The sequence below is a fragment of the Heteronotia binoei genome, chromosome 15 (assembly GCF_032191835.1).
Source record: "Heteronotia binoei isolate CCM8104 ecotype False Entrance Well chromosome 15, APGP_CSIRO_Hbin_v1, whole genome shotgun sequence".
Classification (NCBI taxonomy): Eukaryota; Metazoa; Chordata; class Lepidosauria; order Squamata; family Gekkonidae; genus Heteronotia; species Heteronotia binoei.
The window spans coordinates 27,992,734-28,020,371 of record NC_083237.1 but is presented as its reverse complement, the minus strand read 5'-3'; the positions used below and the strand labels follow the sequence as shown (position 1 = coordinate 28,020,371).

General features: G+C 47.8%; 1 protein-coding gene across 1 annotated transcript in view; it reads left to right on the top strand.

Moving 5' to 3' along the window:
• Nucleotides 1-26,916, top strand: part of LOC132582930 (17-beta-hydroxysteroid dehydrogenase 14-like) — a 59,287-nt gene extending 32,371 nt beyond the window's left edge. The window contains exons 3-10 of the mRNA XM_060254589.1: nt 12,439-12,539; nt 13,662-13,728; nt 14,303-14,317; nt 16,276-16,355; nt 17,180-17,284; nt 18,605-18,672; nt 25,060-25,156; nt 26,719-26,916. Coding sequence (XP_060110572.1) covers nt 12,439-12,539; nt 13,662-13,728; nt 14,303-14,317; nt 16,276-16,355; nt 17,180-17,284; nt 18,605-18,672; nt 25,060-25,156; nt 26,719-26,916 — 731 coding nt within the window. The remainder of the gene's footprint in view (nt 1-12,438; nt 12,540-13,661; nt 13,729-14,302; nt 14,318-16,275; nt 16,356-17,179; nt 17,285-18,604; nt 18,673-25,059; nt 25,157-26,718) is intronic.
• Nucleotides 26,917-27,638: the final 722 nt, after the last annotated feature.

Here is a 27,638-nt window from a genome sequence, read left to right as displayed (position 1 = left end):
TTAGGCCATTCCCCCTGCGTCACTTGGCAGGGCAGGCAGCAGCTACAGTGGATCCTGCAGCACTAGGCAGGGACTGTGCTGGGTAGGGTTGCCAATCCCCACCTGGGGGCAGGGGATCCCCCAGTTTGAAAGCCCTCCGCTCGCTTCAGGGTCATCAGAAAGTGTGTGGGGTGGGGGGAGGGAAATGTCTACTGGACATTCCATTATTCCCTATGATTTCCACAGGGTATAATGGAGAATTGATCTGCAGGTATCTGGGGCTCTGGGGGGATTGGTCTTTTACTTAGATGCACCATAATTTCAGCACAGCATCTGGTGACTCTCTTAAAAATACCCACCAAGTTTCAAAAAGACTGGGCCATGAGGTTCAATTCTGTGAGCCCCCAAAGAAGGTGCCCATATCCCTCATTATTTCCAATGGAGGGAAGGCATTGAAAAGGCGTGCAGTCCCTTTATATGTGATGGCCAGACCACCCTTTGGAGTTCAATTAGGCTTGTCACAACCTTGCTCCTGGCTCCACCCTCAAAGTCTCCTGGATCCACCCTCAAAGACCCCAGATATTTCTTTAATTGGACATGGCATCCCTAGTGCTGGAGGTGTCATCTGATAGCAGTGGGCCCTGCCAGAAACCATGGGCCCTGAAAGCTGCCCCGCCCAAGGGTATGCTGATGCCAGCCCAATTGTCATTCTCCTCCTTTGTGATTTTTCTCATTCATATTTTCTTGCAAGTAGTCATCGGATTTTCTTGCATCCAGGCTGGCCCTAGACTGTCTGGGACCCTAGGCAAGGCTAACGTCTGGCGCCCCCCCCCCGGCACTGATAACATCACTGAGTCAAATGGGGGTGCCCAATTTGGTGCCCCCAGAAGGCTGGCACCCTAGGCAATTGCCTAGTTTGCCCAGTGGCAGGGCTGGCTCTGCTTGCCTCTTTGTTTAGGTGTTTCTTTTATGTAATTCTGTTGACTGAATGGACTTTCCATACATCGTCCTACTTAGTGAGCAGTTGCTTTCCCTACTCCACCACCACCACTCTGATCAGAAGCCCTGCTTTTGCTTTTCCAGCAGGAAGCAAGTACAGATTGCCCATAAACAAATGACAAGGGACTTGAAGGGGAGAAACAAATCCAAACAGAGAGCTTGGAGGCCCAGGGATAGGAAGCTGTAAGACCTGGGTGAGGGCAGACACCCCAGCATAACTAGGAAGCATGGGTCCTAATACAGACTTATGTTCTTGTATTAAAGCCAAACAGCAACAGCGCAATTATGACATCTCTTTTTTAAAAAATGTGTCTTTACTGGATTATGAGACTTGGGAGAAGAAAAGACGCAGTTGTTACTCTAGAGGAAGTAAACACAAACTATCAACAGGAAATACTTAATGAAGCCCCATCATTTCATGGTCTGGCCGTCCTGGGGTACATTCATATGACCAACTAAAGCTTAAATTCAGAAGAGCCATTCCAGGGCTTAGCTCTCATAATATCAGAGTCATGGCTGGATCTTCCATTCATGTTGAATTTCTACATGCCCCTCAGACTTTTCAGGATCGGAAACCTGGGAAGTCGGGTAGCCATCAGGCCTGGGGAAGAATATCCTGTTTCTTTAATAAAGGCTTCGTGTCTGGAAATGGGCAGCTGAAGCCTTCCATGGCATAGTCATGAATGATACTCCCTTATATTTGATGTGGATTGTTATGTATTGAACATAAATGGTCAGGCCGCATGGCGACCACTACTGAAGGCGACCCTTGGGTCCCCGGATGAAGCTCGCCAGACGCCCCACCCACCAAGATCTGTGGCGGGAAGTTTGACCGACCAGGATTGGCCTGATCGGATGAGGGGGCTGTTCCGGGTAATGTATATAAGCGGGGCCTGGCCTGCATGTTCTCTCTCTTGTAATGTGCTACTAAATAAACTATGTTGCCTTCAAACTGTCTCGGTTCTCAGTACATTACAGTGGTGACGAGGATGGGATACTAGCCAGCCCCGGAGAGGCTGCACGGATCCGGTCAGAGACGACGAAGGCAACTTGGCTGTAGACCAACTCACCCGCTGCAGCAGCCACCATGGCTAACCAGAGCGGAACCACGGGCCGCCTCAAAGAGTTCAACCCCACTACCCCGAAGAGGTGGGAGACCTACACGGAGCGGGTCGTGTGCTACCTTCGAGCGAACAGGATCACAGAGGACAGCCTAAAGAGAGACGTCCTCCTGAGCATCTGCGGAGAGGCCACATTCGAGATCGCCAAGGGTCTCTTGGCCCCCGCGAGGATCACGGAGAAAACATACGAGGAGATAACCAGACTCCTCACCGGGCACTTCTTGCCCCAACCCTCGCTGATCGCCCGCCGGTTCCTCTTTCACAAGAGAGACCAGGAGGCGGGGGAGGCGGCAGCGGACTACCTGGCTGCTCTCCGCCAAATCGCGGGCAACTGTAGCTTCGATAAGCTACAGGAGACCCTGAGGGACCGTTTTGCTTGGGGCCTGAGGGACAAAAGACTGCAACAAAAGCTCTTCGCGAGGGAAGAGCTCACCCTCCAGAGCACCTTCAATGAGGCCGTTTCGTTCGAGCGGATCACGAAGACCTTCCCCAAGACGAGGGCCAAAGCCATCCATCAGGAAGAGATGGGCCCCAGCCAACCAGATGAAGAAGAGGCACTCCAGCTACGCCGCCAAACAGGGATGGGCCCACGAGCGACCCTGAGCGACCGAGAGACCTGCCGCCACCAAGTGTGCCAGCTGCGGTGACCAACATGAGCGACAGGACTGTCGGTGCGGTAGCTAGCAGAGAGAGCTTTGTGATGTGCCCGACCCTGAGCTCCAGGAAAGAAATCAGCCAGACACCTGCAGCTAGTGCCAAAGTAGTGTATTTACAGTATATACAATACGTGCTCACTAGTGCAGTCCAATATATTGATCACAGGAACAAAATGCTTCGCCAGCAAGTCAACTCTCAAAAAGAGACCTGTGCATTACAAACACAGTTCATTTATAGTCCAGTCAGCCAATCCTGGCAGTGCATTGTCATGCTAACTCAGCAGGTTCCTTCACTTGTCTTCAGCCGGCTCAAACCAGCCTGTTGATAAGGTCACTGTGACCTAGCATGCCGGCTAGATCACCAGCTGTCATTACAGAGCTGTCAAAGCTGGGTTAAGATAGATTCCTTAACCAACAAGGACTGCCCCTACTGCAATGTGGTCTGCAGGAGCTGCAGCAGGATGGGCCACGTTGCGAGGGCCTGCCGGGCCAAGGCCACCCACCACCGCCAGTCTACCAACCAGGAATCGACCGGGGACTACTCGACCGCCTCAACCAGCGTGCAGGTAATGAACTTGCCCGACGATACCCCCCAAAAGGTCAAGGTTTCGGTCAGGATCGAGGGCAAACCTTGCCTGATGGAACTGGACTCAGGTTCCTCCATATCCATAATCTCGGAGGAATCTTTGAGAAAGCTGTTCCCACATGGCCTGCCCAGACTGCGACCGGCATGCTTCGTGCTACGGGACTTTCAAAAGAACCCCGTTGAAATCCTGGGTTGGGCAACGGTGGGGTGGAGTACAACGGGTTTAGGGATAAACTCAATATACTAGTGGTTAAACGACAACTCACCACCTTGTTGGGCCTGGCTTGGTTTCGGCCACTGGGAATAAAGATTGTGGGGGTGCAACAGCTGGGGACGCAGGGATTCAAAAACGTGTGTCGGGAGTTCCTGGAGATGCTTGATGGGGCCTTGGGGTGCTACAGGGGGCCTCCCATATCCTTACCCCTTGATCCCCACGTGCGACTCATAAGGCTGAAGGCCAGGCAGGTCCCATTCGCTCTGAAGCCTAAAACTGAAGCAGAGCTAGACTGCCTCACAGCCCAGGGAATGCTGGAACCCGTGGCCTATGCCTCATGGGAAACCCCAATAGTTACTCCGGTGATGCCGAACGGGGAGGTGCGCATATGCGCCGATTATAAGTGCACCATTAACAAGGCACTACAGGATAACCCCTACCCCGTTCCAGTAATCAGCCACGTTCTGGCAGCATTAGCGGGGTCCAAAATCTTTGGGAAACTAGACTTGGCCCAGGCGTACCAGCAGCTGCCCGTGGACGCCATGACAGCAGAAGCACAGACCATAGTAACCCACAGGGGGGTGTTTAAGGTGCGGCGGTTGCAGTTTGGGGTGAGCGTGGCCCCGGGGGTGTTTCAGAGCCTGATGGATTCTCTCCTCAAAGGGATCCCAGGGGTGCAACTGTTTTTTGACGACATTTTGATTGCCGCACCGGAAGCGGAGGAATTTAGCAACCGGCTGCGAGAAGTCCTCCGCCGTTTCCAAGAGGCTGGTCTGAAAGTCAAGCGAGAAAAGTGTTCCCTCGGGGTACCGAGGGTAAAGTTCTTGGGGTTTGCGGTAGACATGGCGGGGATCCACCCGACACCGGACAAAACTAAGGCCATATGAGAAGGCCCCACCCCCACGAGCAAGGCGAAGCTACAAAGTTTCTTGGGGTTATTAAATTTCTACCATTCATTCTTGCCCCACAAAGCCACCATTGCAGAACCCCTCCACAGACTCCTAGACAAAAATGCCCCGTGGGTCTGGGGGAAGAAGCAGGACGTAGCGTTCCAAGCAGTCAAAGGGCTGCTCGTATCTAACAATGTGCTCCACCATTTTGATGAGAGCCTACCGGTGATCTTAGCTTGCGATGCATCACCGTACAGGGTGGGCACCGTCTTGGGTCACCAACTACCGGACGGGAGGGAGGTTCTGGTAGCCTACTACTCGAGGACCTTGACCCCAGCGGAGCGAAACTATGCCCAGATAGATAAAGAGGCCTTAGCGATAGTGGCAGGGGTACATAAGTTTAACGACTACCTGCACGGGAGGCGTTTCACCACAAACAGACCACATAGCCGCTTCTGGGCCTCTTAGCTCCTGACCACCAAACGTCACAGATTCTATCGCGGCGTGTTTTGCGGTGGAATCAGTTCCTTAATTCCTACACATACACCCTGGTCCACCGGCCGGGCAAGGCAATGGGACACGCAGACGCTCTCAGTTGCCTACCGCTGCCCTCCATAGACCCCAGCCCCAGCCCACCATGTGATGCTCATCGAAACGCTACCGGAGAGACCCCTACACGCAGCTGAGGTAGCGAAAGCAACGGGGTGAGACAAAATACTCGAGCGGGTTCTCGACTGGGTGGTAAGGGGCTGGCCAGAGGGAAAACAGGGCAAAGAGTTCAGGGCATACACAACACGCAAGGAAGAACTATCTGCCCACAAGGGATGCCTTTTATGGGGGAGCTGGGTGGTGGTCCTTCCCCCGCTGCGGAAACAAGTGCTGGGGGCCCTTCATGAAACACACCCAGGGATTGTACGGATGAAGGCCTTAGCACGCAGCTATGTATGGTGGCCGGGGATGGATGAAGAAATAGAGGGGTGGGTCCGAAGGTGCAAAGTATGCCAGGAGTCCCGACCCGAACCGCCCAGCGCCCCCGCTCAACGCTGGGAAGCACACAGGAAGCCGTGGTCTAGACTACACATAGACTTCACAGGGCCCTTCCAGCACCAAATATCATCTGGCCACCAATGGCCAAGCTGAGCAGATGGTGTGCACCACGAAAGAAGCACTGGGCTGCATCGTGCAGGGGGACTGGGACCACCGCCTAGCCGCCTTCCTATTCAACAATAGGATAACTCCCAACCCAGTCACGGGGGTCAGCTTAGCCGAGCTATTAATGGGACGAAAGCTAATCACAAGATTAGATCGGCTGCACCCTGACCGGGCCACCAACATCCGTAGCTCCCCTGAGATCAGAGAAGCAGCCAGGGGATTCTTCCCAAGGGATCCGGTGTACGCGAGGAACTATGCTAGCAGCCCCGAGTGGGTAGAGGGCGAGGTGCTTCGAGTAATAGGGTCCCGCCACTACGATGTATCCACGGAGGGAGGCAGGATATTGCGGAGGCATATAGACCAAATACGTCGCCACACCTTGCCGGAAGAACCGGCCGCAATATGGAGCAAGGAGGAGCTCACAGCCGCACCCCCACAGAGATCTACCCCAACACAGCCAACCGCCCCAGCCGATCGGGAGGTAGAGCCCAACCGCAGCGAGGGCGACTCACAGGGAGCAGGGACACCAGACGAGCTGCAAGGCGCAGACAACCCCAGGCCTGCAGTTCCCCCACGTGGGGAGACCATAGCCCCATCCGCAACGGAGGCCGGAGCGGCACCGACAACCGCTCCAACCCCACCAGCCATCCCAAGGAGATCTACCCAAGAGCGCATGGCCCCCGCTTACTTGTGGGACTATGTGTCCTGAGCTAGGGGGGAGGAGTGTTATGTATTGAACATAAGTGGTCAGGCCGCATGGTGACCGCTACTGAAGGCAACCTCTGGGTCCCCGGATGAAGCTCGCCAGATGCCCCGCCCACCAAGATCTGTGGCAGAAAGTTTGACCGACCAGGTTTGGCCTGGTCGGATGAGGGGGCTGTTCCGGGTAATGTATATAAGTGGGGCCCGGCCTGCATGTTCTCTCTCTTGTAATGTGCTACTGAATAAACTATGTTGCTTTCAAACCGTCTCAGTTCTCAGTACATTACATGGATCAAACTGATACTAAAGAAACCAGCGAGACTCATTTGAAAAGTAGCAATGGTACCGGCAGTAATAAAGAACATGAGTCTTCTTGATCAGTGTGGCCTAACAGAACTGGTGTGCCTTAAAGGGACTTTTTGGATTCTGCCTTTCCTCAAAAAAAGAAAAAGAGGAAGCCTAAGATGACACATGTGACTCTTCTCCTTCTGCTCACAACAGCTTAGGCTGTGTATCTGTGACTGACCTAAAGGCCTCTAGTGATTGTCAATGCTGAGTTGTCCTAGTCTAACACTAACTGTCTCTTCATTTGTTGCCTTTTGCTATAAAATCATAGAGCAACACCTTTTTGCTATGAAATCATAGAACACCTTTCTAGAGCTGTTTTTCTTGGAACGGCAATTTTGAATCAATGAAGCATGGTGTCTGTTTTGAGAGGAGTGCCCAGACACAGTGTGGAGAAGCTGCAGCAGCTGCTGTTTTGCACTTGGCTTGGCCTCTCCTCCTTCCAGGGCAAACTGTGCAAAGCCTGCTGTTCACCTGCAGAGGAACATCCAGCCCCAATAAAAAGCAGCGGTGGTGGCTGCAGCTTCATGCTTGGCCTGACTCAGCACTGCCCCCTCTAAGTGCAAACAACATGCTTCACACTCTTTGGGCTTGGATTGTCAGTTCACCTGGATAGTCAAGTATTTTCACTGACTGAAAAACCATTGAAAAAACACCAGACATTTAAATATCTGGTATTTTATACATCCCCATCCCTGGACAATCAGTGAACATACTGGACTGTCCACGTCAATCCCAGATACCTGGCAACTCCATGACAGTCTGAAGATGAGTAATGGCCTCTCTACTTGAGCTTTGGGGTGGGGTGGGTGGGGGGTGGGCTCCCTCTGGGAATCCTACCCCCCCCCAGGGAAAGTGCATGCGCAATACATAGCCTCTCCTCTCCCGGTGTAGTGAACGCCGCATGGTCACTGTCTAGCTATGCCTGGCAGATGGTCACTGCAATGGCCTCTCCTGCATTACTGCATCCGTAGCAACACCTTCTCGCTGGTCCCCCCCGTTTTCACAGAGTTTGCTATGTCATGGTGCGACCGAATGTCCGGCGGTATAACCGGATGGGCAGGCTGGGCCCACCAACCTCGCCAGCCTAAGAGAAGGAAAACTCTAACATCAAACCCGGGCAGATAGAGCTCGTTAATGTAACACCTACCACCTGGAGGACTCGCTGCCGGCGTCCCGGCTTACTGGGCCATGGCAGATGACCCCCAGGTGAAAGGGTGGAGCCAGTACCGCGCACACTGCGCTTCACCTAAAAAATTCCTCTGCGCAGGCCTGAAGGGCATATCCACATACACAACCCACAACGCATCAAGTCCTGCAGCGATGGGCAAGGGGCGAAACGGCAGGTGGAAGGTGCCACTGGAAGCCGCAGTCCCGATCCTGCATGTAGGCGGTTCAGGGTATTGGTCGCCTGATGCTAACCCGGAGAAGAATCGCACTGCTACAGGACCAACCCTAAATCAGACTTTTCCCTGCAGCTGCTGTGGCTGGACCTGCCTGTCCCACATTGGTCTTGTCAGCCACCAGCGAGCCTGCAGCAAACGTGGACTATTGCACCCTTCTTAAATCTTCGTTCGCGAAGCCAAGCCGAGAGAGAGACTTGAGCTTTGACTGTTGATGTCCTAGGTTCTGAAAGTCCTGTCCTTGGGCAAAACCTTGTTTGGCAGAAGGGAGCTCTTGTGGTCCTCTGGCCGATGTCCTGAAAGCATTTGTGGGTAGTTTCTGAGGGAAGCCATGACAGTCTGCAGAAGAACAGGTAGATTCAAGTCCAGGAGTACCTGAGAGGCCACAACAGAAAGGGGAAGAAACTTCAGCCCAGAAAAAAACAGGTAACCAAGAAGGCTGACAAAAAATCTCTTCACAGAATTAATTCTAATGGGTTCCATATGTTAAATTAACAGAGCGTTAATGTGTTATGAATAGTTTTAAAATTTCATTAAAACCAAATGTATTTTGGCCATAAGGCCTTCCTCAGTGGTACAAATCATTTTTTAATAATTCAAAATACAAAATATTTATTTTGAAAGCTTTAAAACCTGCGTGGGGGGATAAGAAATCAGGGGGACAAATAAAAGGATCATTTATATTATTTTTGTGAGTCATTTATAAAAAAATTTAAAAATGTTTTTCCCCAAAAAATTATTAATCTGTATTACTCACACAGATAGTAGGACCAGTTCATTCATGTGGTAAGTCTCACTTCATTCTTGGAATAAATTATCACCATCAAAAATAATTTTAGATGGTTGTTGTTCATGATCCAAATATCTAAGACAGAATGATTTTAAAAAATATCAATTCAAAACATACAAATAAAAGAATTAGGGGGGAAATATATAGAAAAATGGCTGATCGGTGGTAAAAGCCATTTTACCATAGAGTTTTTGTCCAAATTCCAGAATGTCACCATTGCCATGTCATTGACAACATAGCCTGGACCTCTTTCCCTCTCTTGATAAGCCCCCCCACCCCCATTCCCCACTGGTTGCTAGCTGGCACCTGACAACCCTAGGATGAAGAGCCCATGTGAGATGAAATGAGGCTGAATTTAAAGAGATGGGGTATGGGGGCACACATTTTCTAAAGGAAGTGGTTTTAGTGAAGAGGGAATGCGTGGGAGGGGGTGAGAAGGAACCCATCCCTCCCATATTACAGAACATATCCTCAGCAGCAAGGTCATGAATGGGAATCCAATGAGATTTGCTTCCTTCATAGCTCCTGTCTACTGCTTCTTCAGTTTAGGCCCCTCTGTAATGTATTGGAGCAAACACAGGAGCTTCAGAAAAGCCTCCCTTCCCCCCATTATTCTTCTCCCAGTTCAGAAAGGACCAGCCCTCATGCTCCACAACCTACCATGAGCAAACTAGCCATGGACACTCCTCCCAACAAATTAAGCAATTGCACGGCTCCATCCAAGAGCCTATATATAACCAAAGCTCTATGTGGATTTTAGTCATTAAGAGAAACGGAGGCAAACAGCTGGCATGGCAACTTGTCTGCGTTACCTGGGCAAGGTGGTGATTGTGACTGGTGGCACCTCAGGCATTGGTCTGGCCATTGTGAAAGAATTTGGTAAGAGTGAAAAGAAGTGTGAATGGAGGAGGGGACATTTTCTATCCACAGGGGCTGGGATTGAGCCTTCAGGAAAGACTCTGGAAGTCATGCTCCCTGCATCTGTAATCTGTAATGGAGAGAATTTGGGAGGGATTCAGATGGCCTCTTTATGTCCTCAGAGATATTTTTGTCTGTCCTGCAAACAGAAAATGGACTCATATAGTAGTAGTACCTTCTGGCATAAGATCTTGTGGACTAGAGACTTTTCATTTGCTTTTGACATCCCATGACTCTTTCTTATGTTATCAAAAGTAATGTGTGTGTGTGTGTTCCAGAACTGATTCCTTGCATGGAAAACAGGTTACAAGACCTACCCCTGTTAGCTGTGGTTCAGATTCTGGGGAGGGGTGGATAGCTCCTATTTTCATAGCACGTGAAGCTGCATCTGCTGAATTTCAACCTGTTGTAAAGCTCTTGAAGCAGGCTGCCAGAATACAAGGTGGCCAATCCATTGGACTGATCCTAAGATCTTAAGCCTCTGGCGGGAGGCACTGGGTGTCCCACATTTCCAGAGTAAGACTGGATCTTGGAGTTCTAGTGGGGCAACGTTTGAGCCCTATAGCACCTAAGAGAGTAACAAGATTTCCAGGGTTTATCTGACTTTACAAACTCAGATATCTGATGATTCAGGAAGTTTTGACTTTCAAAAGCTTTTACCCTGGAGTTCTTGCTGGCCTTTACCTTACAGCACCAACAATCTCACTAAATTAATATAATGGAATTCAGAAATATGCCATCTTGGACTTTTAATGAATGGATTAATGATTGCTGATGTACTGAAATGTTTTATTATATATTTTATTTTTAATATTCTATGTTTGTTAATCAATGTTTTTAAACTGTTGTTAGCCACCCTGAGACCATCAGGGAAGGGTGGGATATAAATTCCATAAACAAATAAATAAATAAGGTGCTCCTGAACTCATATCTGACTGTTTTACTGTAGATCACCATAGTTACCCACCTGAAAGGGGGTTTAAGGAGAGCTGGGGGTGGGCTTCTGCTCCCATAATTGGAGAGAGGTGGAGGGTTTTTTTTTATGTTTTGGGGTTTTCGGAGAGAGAATTTTTTTCTGGACAGGAATATCTGTCTGCAGAAGGCTGCCCCTCAGACAGAAAACAACTCCCCCCCCCTTGAAGTGTTCTGAGGTTGTTTGAGGACCTAAATGGGGGATGGGGAAGGCAGGAATCTTGAGTTTTTTTAAACAAACAAATCTACTGCTGTGCATCTGTGAGAGAGCCAAGCCTCTGAGTTTAGTCTTGTGTTCCTTTCTCTCTCTGCCCTCCAGTGTGCCAGGGAGCCAATGTGACCTTCTGTTCAGAAGCATGCGAAGGTGAGTCTAGAGCACCTTTTCTCCCCCTCCCCCATGACAGGGTCCCCTTGCTTGTTTTTAAAAATGTATTTGCTCCCCCCCCACCAACAGTCATCCTTCTTATGGCAGCTACAAAATACAATCACAAAGCAGCATAAATTGTTAATTGAAAAAAAAACAGTGTAACATAAAATATTAGTAAGCACTAAATGATTTTCATACCACAGATCTTACCCTAGAATGTTAGAACTTTTTTAAAAAAAGAATTCCTTCATTAGAAGTCTGGGTAGAAAGAACTGTTTCAGCCAGGCGAGGCTCAAGCGGAATGATACTAAAGAGGTCAGGTACATCTTTCAGTGCCATCAAGGCCCAACTTTCAGTGCCGTCAAGCCCCCAGCAAGGGACATTTTTGGCAAACAAAAAGCAGAGGTGGTTTACCATTCCCTTTCTTCGTAGTTTCCTATTCAAATGCCAACCCTGCTCTTAGCTTCCAAGCTCTGATGAGACTAGGCTCTACCAGGCCACCTTTCCTCCCAATGAAGCCAGGAACCATCCCTGCAAAACCCCCTTTTGTTATCTGAACTGGACCCAGAGAGGCGGAATGAACTCTTAAAGGTGTCTCCAGAAGGACAAACAAGTGTTCTTTTATCTTTGCATACAGTAGGGAAATACCTGACATTCCAAATCATTGGATGGTTTCTAGAATACTGATAAAGGATCAAGCATGAATTATGAGTTGAAAGGTTCTATTGATGTCTCATCCTGGATGAATTGGATGTTAGGCTGTCTTTATCAACAGCTGAGTATCCCAGGTTACCAAATATGAAGAAAAGATAAGGTTTAGGATAGTAGAGTCAGAAGATAAAGTAAGCTGGAATGATAGGATTGTGGCCAGAGCTGCCTCGGGTCCTGCAAGAGAGAACAGAAGTAAGAAATTTGTTATATTTGCCCTTGAGTAGAATTTTGTGAATACAATGAGAGAAATGTGCACATGATGGAAAGTAGGACCACATCACAGCTTCTTTTGGAAGCGTATGATCTGTATTACTACTCAGTCATCAAGTCCTTTGTCTTCCGCTGTTCCTGTAGGCAACACTGGATGGGACATGCCTGCTCAAGGAGGTGGTTTCCTCCATTTAAGACAGAATGTATTTGTTTACTTTCCAGACCTTTTAGGCTGTCTTTCTCCAATAGGAGAAGACAACCAAGAGGAATAGTCTTCAGTGCATTTAACGAACGTGCTTGTGTTTCCTTAGAACCTGTGCACTGCTGGAAAGGAAAGTGGAGGGATAAAGCAAAGGCTGCACAAAAAAGACAGGATTAGAAGGTTTGCAATGCATATGAGTGTTCTGTTCTACCCCTTTGCAGTGGAAAAGGGACAAGCCATTCAGAAGGAGCTGCAGGCTTCTGGGTGCCCAGGGGACACTTTCTACCAAGTCTGCGATGTCCGCAATGAGGCAGACATTAAGGTGGGCTAAAACTGGGGGAAGAGTGATGCTTCTTTGGGGGTTCTTTTTCAGCATTTCTAAGAAATGTCCTTTCATTTCTGAACCAATTACCATTATCTATATTCTAATTCTCAGTTGTCTAAATGACCATAACACTCTTCTGCTAGGCCTTTCTCTTTTATTTATGCTCCTCTTTTATACATTCAGAATATGTTTATCACCAATGGTGTCAGGTGTCTCTCCTCTGCTGAAGTTCTTGCCCTGGGGTTCCACTGAATTTCTCCATCAACGTTAATATTCTAGCCCTCCTCATAGTCACAGCATGCCCTGGAGTCTGAAAATGGGCAAGGCTCAGAAGCTGAGCTCAAACATTGCCTCCCTGACTCTAGGCTTAGCCAGGCTGGGAGGTGTTATGGCAAAGGACACAGAACTGATTAAGAGGGGGAAAAGTTTTATTTGTGGAATTAATAGTGGACAGGAAATAGAATATGCCTTGCTAGGTGAGAGGCAGAGGATGTGTGAGCAACCTTCTCTGCAGGCTGGATCAGGCCTTGTCCCCCAACCCACATAGGAGCCCTCTTCTTTGGTTGCTCCTCTCCTCTCTTCCCCCAGGCTCCTTTGCTACTCATCCTTCTCTGTCTTGCTCCCAACACCTGTCGGCATAAGAAGGAGTACTGCCTTAACAAGATAGCAACTTGGAGACAGAGCATGGTGATCTATCTGACAGCTACAGATCACATGACTGGACATATTGCATCAACCTGCAGGTGGTGTCTCAGTGACTCAGCATATTTGTGCTGATTGGGTAAACTTTGTATATAAGCCTGTGTTATACTTGCCAGTGTGTGCCTTTGTGGTATCAGGTGTCTGGCGAAACAGTTTGTCAGTGAGAGTTGTAACTGACTATATGGACTGTGTATATATCCTGTAAATAAACTTGAATATAGCACCAATCTCTGCTAGTGTGTGAGCACACTGTTTTGGAGCATCAACTTCTACCCCGGTGCAGAACTTCCATCAACACCTGGAACAGGTGCAGCTCTGAGAACATAATGGTTGCCTGGGACTCTGGAATCTCAGCATTCTCAGCTCTGTTGCTGTCCTTGCCCTGTCTTAGATGTCTCTTCATCTTTGTTCCCACAGAGGTTGATTTTGGAAACTGTAGAACATTATGGGTGCCTGGACTGCCTGGTGAACAATGCTGGAACTGGTGAGTGACATTCAGATTTTAGGGGGCCTGGGAAGAATCACTGGGATGTCTGAGTCTGGATATGAGGGTGCTTCCTGTTTATTCAAAAGCCAGAATGGACTTGTTCAGTAAAGGGTTCAAGATAGGCTTCCCAACCCTCCCGCCCTGGCAGGGGACCCCAGGATTTCCACCCTCTTCCCCCGCTCCCCCAAAAAATGGAAGCAAAGGGAGGGGGGGAAATGGCACCGGGGAGCATGGCGAGCCGCCCCATCCCGGATTGGGCAAGGCCGCCGCGCCGCCCCCTCCCCGCCCACCGCAGCTGCTCCTCCTCCTCAGCCTCCCAGGCTGAGCCCATCTCAGAGGAGCAGCCAAGAGGCGGCAGCAGTGCAGGGGAGGGTGAGGCAGGCCAGGAGCATGGCAAGCCGCAAATCTGGGCCCTTCTAGGACCCGGAGTCGCGGCTCGCCACGCCCCCAGCCCGCCTCCACCCCCCCTCCGATTCCACCCCAGAGGCGGAGTGGGCGAGGCCACCGCGCCGCTGCCGCCTCTTCTCCGCTCGCCATGGCTGCCATGTGAGTACCTGAGATGAAATTGGAGTGCATCCCCCACCCTGTTCCTCTGACCGCGAACGAATTATACATGGAGGCTGCGAGAAGAGGCGGCAGCGGTGCAGCGGCGTCGCCAGCTCCGAGACAGGGCGGCTCGCCACGCTCCCCGGCGCCATTTCCCCCCTCCCCCTAGCTCCACCCCAGTGCCTCCTGGCTCCACCCCCAAAGTCTCCTGACTCCACCCCCAAAGTCCCCAGATATTTCTGGGGTTGGACTTTGCAACCCTAGTTCAAGAAAGTATAACTTTACAGGCGACTGTGTACAAAGAAGCTAAATAACTTATAGTAGGTTTATAATAAAAGTTTTCCCCCAAATAATTATTATTTGAATACAAACACACCCTCAGTACACACGAAACAAATTCCCCAGTCATTCCCCAGTTCATTTTCTTTATCATATCCATACTATCCATACCATTCTATCATTTCAATTAGCCCAATCACCTTCTAGTATGTAGCAATATGAATTACCCCCAGTCCTGTTTTAACTCCTGATTTAATTAGAGTTTTCATAGCTGCTGCCCCCACCCCCGGATGTTTTCCTAACCAAATGAATTCTTTAAATATGTATTTATATGAAGGTTTTTGGAACTCCCTACCCTGAGGCTAGTCCCCGAGTCCTAGTGGGGCAACCCCTTGTTTTCAGGGCTTCTGCTCACCACTGGCCAGGTGCCTGGCAGGGAAAATCCCACCCTAAAGAGCAACATCCCCAATGTGATGATGTCACCCAGACATGATATCATCATGTTGTGGACATTGTGCTACTATGGTCTGGTTGGCAAAGGAAAGGAAAGGTCCCCTGTGCAAGCACCAGTCGTTTCCAACTCTGGGGTGATGTTGCTTTCACAATGTTTTCACGGCAGACTTTTTACAGGGTGGTTTGCCATTGCCTTCCCCAGTCTTTTACACTTCCCCCCCAGCAAGCTGGCTGCTCATTTTACCGACCTCAGAAGGATGGAAGGCTGAGTCAACCTTGGGCCGGCTACCTGAATCCAGCTTCTGCCGGAATCGAACTCAGGTCATGAGCAGAGAGTTCAGACCACAGTACTGCAGTACTGCTGCTTTACCACTCTGTGCCACGGGGCCACTTTGAGGGCAAAACTCTATAGTAAATTTTCCCTCAAACCATAGAATTTTGCCCTCAAAACAGAGAAGTGCCATGTGATGTTGCCAATGCGATGACATTACATCCAGGTGACATCACTGAGTGGGGGATATTCTGGAATACCCCCCCCCCAAATCCTCTTGCTACCTGAGGCTCTCCATCTTCCCCACTAACCCATTCTAAAGGAAGTGCTTCTTCATCTAAAGAGTAATTAACTGATGGACCTAATGTTCCAGGATGGCGTCTGGTTTAATTGCAGGTTTAGATGGAATCACAGGGAACAGGTCCATCGATGCCAAGTGGCCAGGATGGTGAAAGGAAATGTCCATATTCAGGGCCCAGAACCCTCTGAGGACCAGTGGTAGGGGGACCGTATAAGGTTGCCATCTCTAGGCTGGGAAATTCATGAAGATTCAGTGGTGGGGCCTGGGGAGAGCAGCATCTTGGGAGGAGAGACCTCAGTGGGGTATAATGCCACAGACCCCAACTTCCAAAGCAAGCATTTCTCCAGAGAAACTGATCTTTGTAGCCTGGGAGATCTTTGGAACCCACTTGGTGGCTGGTAACCACAGCAACAGCAGCAAGGAGAGACTTGGGGCCTTCTGGATCATATGGTTTGCCTTTGTATTAAGGAGTCTCCGGAACTATTAAGTGGATCCAGTAGGGCTACTCTTAAGTCCAGATGATCTGAGGATTATGTGTGACTTGGGGTTGTACTCTAAGCAGTATTACTTTAACAGTAAAACAAGTGTGAGATCCATCAGCCTGTTGCAGGGCTGGGGCTGTCTTGCTGGTTGTATGTCTTGCATCTGTGAAACCCACTTCCATTTCAAATCCTCTTACAAACAGGTGATCCAGCAACAATAGATCAAATGAGTGCCCAAGACTTCCGAGACCTCATGGAAGTCAACACTGTGGGCTGTTTTTTAGCATCCAAGGTGAGCCTTTCTAACTTCTAAGGAGTTTCTCTCTTCCCTGAGGGCAGTTGGCTTCATCCAGAATTGAAAGTGGAAGAAACTGAATTGGTACTCAGAAGTGTAGTGCTATACCTGTGTCCATCAGTTCTCTCCTGCCCAAATCAGAACAGGGACGGGCCAGGACTCCCCAGCTGAGGACCAGGTTTGCACCCAAAGGGTTCATCTGTTATATCTCCAGTTGCAAGGGTTTCTGCTAGCTGCGCTGGGGAGGGCCTCTGGCAATGGACAATTCTAAGTGTCAGACACTGGAAAGCTTTCATGTTATGATATGATGCTGTGTTCAACCCGCAATGTACTGCTTGGCTTAACTGACTCCATTTTCTAACATTTGCTACCTGCCCCAGTAGAAGCCTTGCATATCAAAGTAGAAGTAAAGCTGTTACTAACCTTACTGTGAATTCCTGTCCTTGGTACTAACAAAGGCAACAACCCTTTGAAGATAAAATGCCTCAGGCCAGCTAGCAGAGCTGTTCCTGTGAGAATGGGAACCACAATGAGATAACGGAAAGCAGATGTGTGAAATGTATCACTGTAGTGTGGGAATGTAGATTTGTTTAGAAAACCTTTGATGTGCTTCCAGTTAAAACATCTATGTTCTAGGAGAGAGTATCAGTTCCAATGTATCTATGCTCAGAAACCTTGGACTATCAAATAAAGTCTTAACATTGTAACAAATGGAAGTCTACTTAATTTGAAGTTCCATCGTCTGACACTAAGCTGTGGCAGCTTCATAAGTTTCTGATTTGAGATCCAGCACACTGTTTCTGTTTCTCTTTTGTGTACAGTATGCACTGCCCTACTTACGGGTTACGAAAGGAAACATCATCAACATGGCCAGTATTGTTGGTGTCACTGGGGAGAAGAGTTATTTGTCATATGTCTCAAGCAAGGTAATTCTGACCAAAGGACAGAATCCATTTTTTTCCCCAAATACTTTTGCTCTTGAGCTTTTAATAGCAGATGAAGGTTTGCATCGAATGGCTATGGCCAGTAATAGCATGGAAAAACTCCCCCTGTGAGGTCTTGTCGATCAAGTTGCTCCTAAAGGCACAGGAGGAGGCCTGGTTGGTATTTTTTCAAGTAACTTGTCAATTGCCTGTAACCAGTAAAGGTTTTATGGAACCTCCATTTGCTTTCTTCTCATTATCAGACTGAAAAGGCAAAAACATTCTGAGTCTTTCACCCTTCCCTGAGAACCCCAAGTAGGGCTGTCAGTCTCCTAGAGAAAATGAAATGTCCTCTCCCTTGAATATTACTTACAAGGCCCCCTGCTCCATTCTCCTGGGCAAGGGATCAGACTAGTTTATCTAGGGCCAAACTGGCCCTCCTGAGGAATGTCAGCCCCTTGCCCTGTTTCTCTTGTCCAGAGGGAAAAGATCTTTCTGGTGGATGGTGACAACTCAGGTGCTGAAAGTCAGCATTCAGAGATGAGAAGGTCTGGCCCACCACTCCCTGTCCTGTCTTCACTAGGGCTGCCAAGATCAAATTCAGACTATTGTAAGACACTGTACATTGGTCTCCCCTGTACTGTGTCTTCAATGAGAGTTGCCAACAGGCCTTGAGAAAAATGGCCTATCCATTTTGGTGTGAGAGTCAGTTTGGTGTACTGGTTAAGTGGATGGACTCTTATCTGGGAGAACCGGGTTTGATTCCCCACTTCTCCACTTGCAGCTGCTGGAATGGCCTTGGGTCAGCCATAGCTCTTGTAGGAGTTGTCCTTGAAAGGGCAGCTTCTGTGAGAGCTCTCTCAGCCCCACCTACCTCACAGGGTGTTTGTTGTGGGGGAGGAAGGTAAAGGAGATTTTAGACTGCTCTGGGACGCTAAGGTTCAGGGTGAAGGGTAGAGTATAAGTCCAATATCTTCTTCTTCTTTAGTAGAAGCTGAGTAGCAGGGCCGGATCTGGGGGAGGGGCAGAGGGGGGTGCATGCCCCGGGCGCTGATGAAGGGGGGCACCAAATTGGGTATGAAGTCCATTGTGTACTATGGTGCCAAAAGATAGAATGGCTCAAAAGGGGGCGTCATTTTTTAATTTGCCCCCCCCTCAAAAAATATGTAGATCCAGTCCTGCTTAGTAGCAATATGGGTTGTAAGCATTATTTGTGTCCCTAGTTTTAAAAAATTCTTCTTGTAATGCACATCAGACTGTAAGAGAAGGATGCAAAGACATTTCTGGTCAGTTGACAACCCTGCTTGTGCATTTCTCTTGCAGGGCGCTTTGATTTCCATGACCAAAGCCTTGGCCATTGATGAGAGCAAATATGGAGTACGAGTCAACAGGTAGAAGTGATCATGATCCATACAGAACCCTCAATTAACAGTGTTCTTTTCAAAATACTTCCAGGAAAGAAAAACAAGTCCTCCATAGTCCAAGGACAGGAGCTAAAACATGAAAATATAATGGAAGGAAACAGGGTTGCCATGTTTGTGTTGGAAAATACCTGGGGACTTTGGGGGTGTATCTGGGATAAGGCTGGATTTGGGGAGGGGAGGAGCCTCAGCATGGTACGATGCCACAGAATCCACCCTTCAGAGCAGCCATGTCCTCCAGGGGAGCTCATCTCTGCCAGCTGAAGATCAGTTGCAATAGCAGTTTTCCAGGTCTCACCTGCTGGCTGGCAACCCTAGAGAGAGAGCACAGTAATAACACATCTCACAGAGGTCTGAGAGAGAGCAGAACATAGCAGAGCAGCTCTGATAGCTGAGACAGCTGGAGAAGTTGCTGAGAATTTCTGAGTTTTGAAAGACTTCATTTGAGATTTGTGGGACTGCCTAAAATTCTGAGTTGTGATAGCTGGGGAACTGCTGTTTGTTTGTTTGAGTGGGCTAAAGGTGAAAGTGATTGAGAGTGATTGCTGCTGATTGCTTAGGAGTGCCTCTGCTCCATCCTCTTTGCATTCTAAGCTACGCCTTGCCAAAGGCGCGAGCCTTTGGCGCAAGCTGAAGGGCGAGAGCTAAAGGGCTCTTGGCCTAGGGGCTCTCTAAGGACCAGGAACCCAGATCCCTAATTTCCTTGTTCTCCCAATAAGGTAAGTTGACCCTCCAGAAGGGGAGCCACTTAAACAAACAGCATTTAAAGAGGACTGTATATATATATGGTCGATGCAAGGAGCTCCTGGTCCTCAGGGAACGAGTTCGTACCCTTGAGGCCGAGGTGACTACCCTAGAGAAGCAGAGACGGTCAGTTAGGCACTTGGGGAAGACTCTCAGGGGCATATTAGATGAGCCCCGCTCTGAACGTAGCAGCCCCGTTGCTGCCAGAGAGCGTGAGGGTCGAGAGGGAACAGGGCACCTTGCTGAGGATAAGGGGAATGTGCCCTCAGAAGGGACCTCTTCTTTGGTTGGTGAGCGGGAATCCTTTCGTGCCAAGGAACCATCCCTGGGCAGGGGGAGAGGGGGGGGTTGGTAGTTGGTGATTCAATCCTTAGGCAAGTAGACAGCTGAGTGGCGAAACCGCGTACTGACCATATGGTGACTTGCCTGCCTGGTGCGAAGGTACTGGACATTATGCGTGTAGTAGATAGGCTGATAGACAGTGCTGGGGAGGAGCCTGTGGTTGTGGTGCATGTTGGCACCAAGGATGTGGGGAAAGGCAGTCGTGAGGTCCTGGAGGAAAAATTTAGGCTGCTAGGCATGAGACTTAAGGCCAGGACCTCCAAGGTAGCCTTCTCAGAAGTGCTACCTGTTCCACGTGTAGGGCAGGAGAGACAGGCACAAATTAGAAGTCTCAATGTGTGGATGAGACGATGGTGTAAGGAGGAAGGGTTTAAGTTTGTTAGGCACTGGGATGCTTTCTGAAGCAAGTGGGAGTTGTACAAAAGAGATGGTCTCCACTTGTCCCCGGATGGAACCAGGCTGCTGGCGCTTAAAATCAAAAAGGTGGCAGAGCAGTTTTTAAACTAAATCTTGGGGGAAAGCCGACAGGAGATGAAATGTCTCTGGTTCAGGAGGACTCATCTCAAAGAGATGAAGGGTTGGCTGCTATTTTTCTACCGGGTAACGGATCAGAGTTGTCCACTGAGATGGTGACAAACACTATGGACTGTCTGCCAGAGTCTTGAGGCAGCAGGAAGAAGGTGGCGGGCCTAGCTTGCCTGGGAAATTATAGATGTTTGTATGCAAATGCTAGAAGTGTTCGAAGTAAAATTGGTGAATTGGAATGTTTAGTGTTGGGAGAAAACACAGACATTGTGGGAATTTCAGAAACTTGGTGGAATGAGGAGAATCAGTGGGACACGGTAATTCCTGGATATAAGTTATATTGAAAGGATAGGGAGGGAAGGGTTGGAGGTGGGGTGGCTCTGTATGTCAGAGAGGATATACGGTCCAGTAAGACTGAGGTCAGAGAATTAGATTCCCTTTTAGAAATGCTTTGGGTTGAAATAGAGGGCCCAAAAAGAAATTTAACTATGGGAGTTTGTTATCGCCCACCAAATCAAAAGAGAGAGGACGATTATAATAAGATGGAAGGCTTAAAGATAGCGGCTAAACATAAAAACTGTGTCATAATAGGTGATTTTAACTACCCGCAGATTGATTGGGTCAATATGTGTTCTGGTCGAGAGAAAGAGATTGAGTTTCTTGATGCTCTTGATGCTCTCAATGACTGTGCTATGGAGCAGATGGTCTCAGAACCTACCAGGGGTGGGGCGATCCTGGATTTGGTCCTAAGTAATGCCCAAGACTTGGTGAGAGATGTAAAAGTGATTGCGCCGCTTGGGAGCAGTGACCATAATGTTATTGATTTCACCATTTGTATAAATAGGGAGTTGCACAAAAAGACCGCCACAACCACGTTTAACTTTAAAAGGGGTAAATTCTCTGAGATGACGAGGCATGTGAGGGGGAAACTGAAAGGAAAGGTAAATACGGTCAAAACCCTTGGGGAAGCTTGGATACTATTTAAAACTATAATCCTAGAAGCTCAGATAAAATACATACCACAAGTTAAAAAAGGCACAAGCAGGCATAAGAAAAGGCCTGCATGGTTAACAAACAAAGTAATGGAAGCTGTAAAAGGTAAGAAGGACTCCTTTAAGTGGTGGAAAACCAGTCCAAGTGAGATTAATAAAAGGGAACAAAGGCTGTGGCAAATCAAATGCAAGACTGTGATTAGGCAAGCAAAAAGGGACTATGAGGAGCATATTGCAAAAAACATAAAGACCAACAATAAAAATTTCTTCAAATATATTAGAAGTAGGAAACTAGCCAGGGAGGCAGTGGGGCCCTTGGATGACCATGGGGTAAAAGGTTTACTGAAGGCTGAGAAGCTGAATGCATTTTTTGCCTCCTTCACTGTGGAAGATGAGAACTTTTTGCCCGCCCCCAGAACCACTAATTTTGGAAGGGGTGTTCAAAGACCTGAGTCAGATTGAGGTGACAAAAGAGGAGGTCCTACAACTGATAGACGAATTAAAAAAATTAAAAAAATAAGTCACCGGTTCCGGATGGCATACATCCGAAAGTTGAACTTGTGGATTTTCTAACAAAAATCTGTAATCTTTCATTGAAATCTGCCTCCATTCCTGAGGACTGGAAGGTAGCAAATGTCACCCCCATCTTTAAAAAGGATTCCAGAGGAGATCCGGGAAATTACAGGCCAGTCAGTCTGACTACAATACCTGGTAAGTTGGTAGAAACCATTATCAAGGACAGGATGAGTAAGCACATTGATGAACACGGGTTATTGAGGAAGACTCAGCATGGGTTCTGTAAGGGAAGATCTTGCCTCACTAACCTGTTACATTTCTTTGAGGGGGTGAACAAACATGTGGACAAAGGAGACCCGATAGATGTTGTGTACCTTGACTTCCAGAAAGCTTTTGATAAAGTTCCTCATCAAAGGCTCCTTAGAAAGCTTGAGAGTCATGGAGTAAAAGGACAGGTCCTCTTGTGGATCAAAAACTGGCTGAGTAATAGGAAGCAGAGAGTGAGTATAAACGGGCAGTCTTCGCAGTGGAGGACGGTAAGCAGTGGGGTGCCGCAGGGCTCGGTGCTGGGTCCCATCCTCTTTAACTTGTTCATAAATGATTTAGAGTTGGGAGTGAGCAGTGAAGTGGCCAAGTTTGCGGATGACACTAAATTGTTCAGGGTGGTGAGAACCAGAGAGGATTGTGAGGCAGTCCAAAGGGATCTGTTGAGGCTGGGTGAGTAGGCGTCAACGTGGCAGATGCGGTTCAATGTGGCCAAGTGCAAAGTAATGCACATTGGGGCCAAGAATCCCAGCTACAAATACAAGTTGATGGGGTGTGAACTGGCAGAGACTGACCAAGAGAGAGATCTTGGGGTCGTGGTAGATAACTCACTGAAAATGTCAAGACAGTGTGCGTTTGCAATAAAAAAGGCCAACGCCATGCTGGGAATTATTAGGAAGGGAATTGAAAACAAATCAGCCAGTATCATAATGCCCCTGTATAAATCGATGGTGCGGTCTCATTTGGAGTACTGTGTGCAGTTCTGGTCGCCGCAACTCAGAAAGGATATTATAGCATTGGAGAAAGTCCAGAAAAGGGCAACTAGAATGATTAAAGGGCTGGAACACATTCCCTATGAAGAAAGGTTGAAACACTTGGGGCTCTTTAGCTTGGAGAAACGTCGACTGCGGGGTGACATGATAGAGGTTTACAAGATAATGCATGGGATGGAGAAAGTAGAGAAAGAAGTACTTTTCTCCCTTTCTCACAATACAAGAACTCATGGGCATTCGATGAAATTGCTGAGCAGACAGGTTGAAATGCATAAAAGGAAGTACTTCTTCACCCAAAGGGTGATTAACATGTGGAATTCACTGCCACAGGAGGTGGTGGTGGCCACAAGCATAGCCACCTTCAAGAGGGGGTTAGATAAAAATATGGAGCAGAGGTCCATCAGTGGCTATTAGCCACAGTGTGTATATGTGTGTGTGTGTGTGTGTGTGTGTGTATATATATATATATAATTTTTTTTGGCCACTGTGTGACACAGAGTGTTTAACTGGATGGGCCATTGGCCTGATCTAACATGGCTTCTCTTATGTTCTTATGTTCTTAACAACAACTAACTGGTATTGAAAGAATCTAATATCCAGACAATTGAGCTGGGTTACTTTTTTTGAGAAGGTGTAAGTCATACAAATTTCTTTCTTATAAGAAAACTTTTTTCTTTTCCAATGTTGTTCCTTACGAGCCCAGAAACACAAAAATAGACTTGGCCCAAAATAGGATATCTTCTAGAATTAAAACTTAGGAAATGAATCTCATTATATTCAAATGTCCTTGAATAATCTCGTTTTCCTTGAGGCTTTGCATAGGAATTATGTTTAAATATCATAGTGTGCATTAGCCTATGTGATACCATTAGGGTGGGCAGCTCTGCTTTGTGAAATGCCTGGAGATTTTGGGAGTGGAGCCTGAGAAAAGGAGGGACCTCAGTAGGGCCCACCCTCTAAGGCACCATTTTCTCCAGGGGGAACTGATCTTGATCATCTGGAGGTGAATTGTAACAGTGGGAGACCGCCAAGGGCCACCTTTGATGCTGACCACCTTAGATACTACCGAACCACCAAAACTAGTGCGCCTGCAGCTAGAGAAGGTGAGGGATGTCTTCTGACTAGTGGGACTTTAGCAGGTGCGCAGGAAAGTACAGCTTTAGAAGAAAAATAAGAGACTGAGGAGAAAAGCCAGCTTAAAGAGAACCTTATCTGTTCTAGAAAGCTCAGAATGTAAAGAGCAGCTTAGAGTGAGTTAAAGGGGGTAGGGAGGGGATAGGGAGGAGATCTAAACCTGCTTAAGGCTGTGATCATACACTAAATAATACACTTTCAATTAGGGCTGCCAAGCCCCTGGTCCGGGAAGGGTTCTCCCGCCCGGGAGGTTCCCAACCTGTCAGTCACATTGAGCCAGCGGGGGGAACCTCCCCCTATGTCGGCAGTGCAATGATGTCACCCAGAATTACCATAGAGTTTCCCCCTCCCGAATGGCTAGAGCATGCAGGAAAACCATAGCGTTTTCTCAGAAATGCCTAGAGCGGCCGAGCGCAGCATCATTAGTGCAATGATGTCACTTTTGGGTGACGTCACTGTGTCGCATGCAAGCAAAGTGCACGCGCGAAAGTCCCCCAGGGCTGAGGGGACTTGGCAACCCTACTTTCAATCCCCTTTTAGTGCACTTTCCAGCTGGATTTTGCCGGTTTACACAGTAAAATCCAGTTGGAAGTGAATTGAAAGTGCATTATTTACTGTGTGCGATCGCAGCCTAAGTCCTCCCCGTAAGAGCTTACTGAATCCTGGAAAAGATTTGATGATAGAGGTAGTAATTTCAAGTCGTATACACAAATACACCAGTGATTCTTTGCAGGCCGTCAGTCAGCTTGTGCAACTAATCCTCCTTTAGAAAGGGGATTTTAAACGCGGATGCCCTGAACAAACTATTCAGTTCCTTGAAATCTCTGAGGCTGCATTTCATGCTGTATTTTCCTGGGATATATAAATAAATAACCATGCTGAGGATTGTGGAGTGAATCAGTTTATTTAGTGCGTTAAACTCTTAAAATGGTCATGGAACTGGAAGTTGATCTCTTTCTAGCAACAATAAGGAAGATACTTCTCAAAACCCACTCACTAGGTGACATATTTGTTCATGCATCATGGTACCCCTGCCCTTTTTCATTTCCAAACATTTTGAATTTTAGTATTTCGCCAAGTGGTATCTGGACTCCTTTGACAAAAAGAAATCTGTATCAGTCACCAAATCCAGAGGCGACAGTGCAGAAATACAAGGATTATCAGGCAAGTGTCTTGTGGGGCAACAGGAATGGTGCTGCTGCTGCAAATGGCTGGTTCTCCTGGATGTTGCCATCCTTGGGGTGGGGCCTGAAGTTCTCCCAGAAGGACAACTCTTCCTTTTACTATCTTGGAGAACTTCCAGCCAGTCTCCAAGCTTCCATGCTTGGGCAAGGAATCTGTAATGGCCTGGATGAGCGTGAGCAAGCTGAAACTTAACCTTAACCAGACAGAGGTTCTCAGGGTTAATAGAAAGGATTAAGTCTGCAATCTCCACAAGGAGGCAGACATTAAGGTGGGCTAAAGTGGGGGGAAGAGTGGTGCTTCTCTGGGGATTCTTCTTCAGCATTTCCAATAAATGTCCTTCGGATTCCTCCTGTCACAGAGGGGATTATCCTCCCTTTGTAAAGCCAGGTTCACAGTTTGGGAATGCTCCTCGACACAGCAGTCACTTTCAAAAACGAAGTGGGTGCTGTGGTTCAGAGAGATTTTCACAGTTTCAGCTGGTACATTCGCTGCATCTGTTTTTGGTTCAATCAGATCTTAGCCACAGTGACACATGCTTTAGTTACATGTAGACTGGACTGCTGCATTGTGCTTTGCTTGGGGCTACCCTTGAAGAGGGATTAGAAGCTGCAGCTAGTATAGAACAAAGCAACTAGACTGCTAGTCAGGACTAATTATCCAGAGCATGTCACCCCAATACTACAGCACTTACACTGACTACCAATCCATTCCTAAACCCAATTCAAAGTATTGTTTAAAGCCTTCCTGGTTTAGGACTGGAAAATCTCCTTCCATCTGTTCCTGCCTGGTAATTAAGATCACAGGGAGAGACTCTCCTTCCTGTCCCATCAATCAAAGAGGCTCCTTTGATGGGTACACAAGAGAGGGCCTTTCCAATGGCAGCCCCAGAATTATAGAACAACCTCCTCCTTGGGGAAATGTGCAAGGCCCCCTCATTTCCATCTTTAGGAGTTAATGATAGTTTTATTTGGGATTGCATTTGATTACATTACTTGCAGTCCTAAATTGTGATTTTCAGCTTTGTTTTTTCTTTAAATGTATTCTATATTATGTATCTTATTTATAAGCCATTGAACACCATAAGGAAGAAACATGACTAATAAATGTTTTAAACAAATGCATATTCTTCAGGTGATATTGCCCAGGTGAAAGCAACAGCCCTGGTAGGTAGGTGACACAGAAGTCCTAGAATGGCTGCAGAGGGTGCATGCTCATAGGCTTCAGCTTCTCCTGTATGGGAAGAAGCATCTCTGCTGGGATCCATCTCTCCCCCCAACTGTGCCCTCTCCCCCCATACACTGCTTCTGTGTCTCCCAAGTTGGAATTGGCAGCCCGACTTCTTCCACTTCTACCATGGTAACAGGTAGAAGAGCTGTGTATACACAAATTGTAAGTCAGGATTCTGCACCTAGGCAATCTGAATTACTACTACTTGTAAATCCTGCCCCACTTAGATTCAGCTTCGGAGTCCTCTAGAACTTACCTCTCATGTGATAAGTATAGAATTCTACATTTATCTCTCTTGTTTTCCAAATTTACAGCTTATGGGACGCTTTGGGACCTCGGAAGAAGTGGCATTGGCTGCCCTGTTCCTTGCCGCAGATGCTACTTTCTGCACTGGTTTAAACCTTGCGGTCACTGGTGGAGCTGAAGTCGGCTTTGGGGAAAAGAATCAGGTGGATGTTAAGCCTGACCCAAGTGCAGGTGGGAACTCACAGGGTTCCTCCAGCAAGTCATAGAGCTGCCACAACAAGTGGGAAAGAGCTCCAGTAAAGGGTGACATGATGTTATAGCAAAAGAAAATAAAGCAAGAGATGTTTAGCATTAGACGAGGACAACTCAGCAATTAAAGTCACTCAATGTCCTTGAGCACATGACCCATGGATACACAGTGTAAGCTGTCATTCAGGATGTTGTGAGCAGAAAGAAAGACAGCCATGTGGGGTTGCCAGGGCCAACTCAGGAAATATCTTGGGATTTGGAGGGTGGAGCCGGGAGATGTTCTCATTCCCTAAAAATAGATAAATAAAAATACAGCAGTGCAGTTTCCCTGAATACAGTCTTTATTTCCTCCTCCTGTTTTTTGCATTTAAATGGTTCCACAGCAGCTGCACTTCCTCTAAAATGAAAGTGAACACACACACATAAACACAAAGTAGCTAAAATAAAAAGCTTGCATGCCCACACTTTTGTGATCTCCCTGGAGCGATGGTATAGACAGCTTTACTCACTGGAGTTACTGAACTTTAACGATTTGCTGTATTTCAACCAAGATATGGAGAGAGAGGTATAGGGGGTGAAGTTTTCCTCTATCCCATACTCAGGTACTAGTTAAGTGTTTATTATCCCTTTTACTATGCAAACAGCTTTTGAAAGGAATGCAAAACAAACAGAGGGATTGGACTCTCTGGCTTCCTTTCTCTCACACATGTGGCTCTTCCTGCTCCTCCCTCCTCCCATA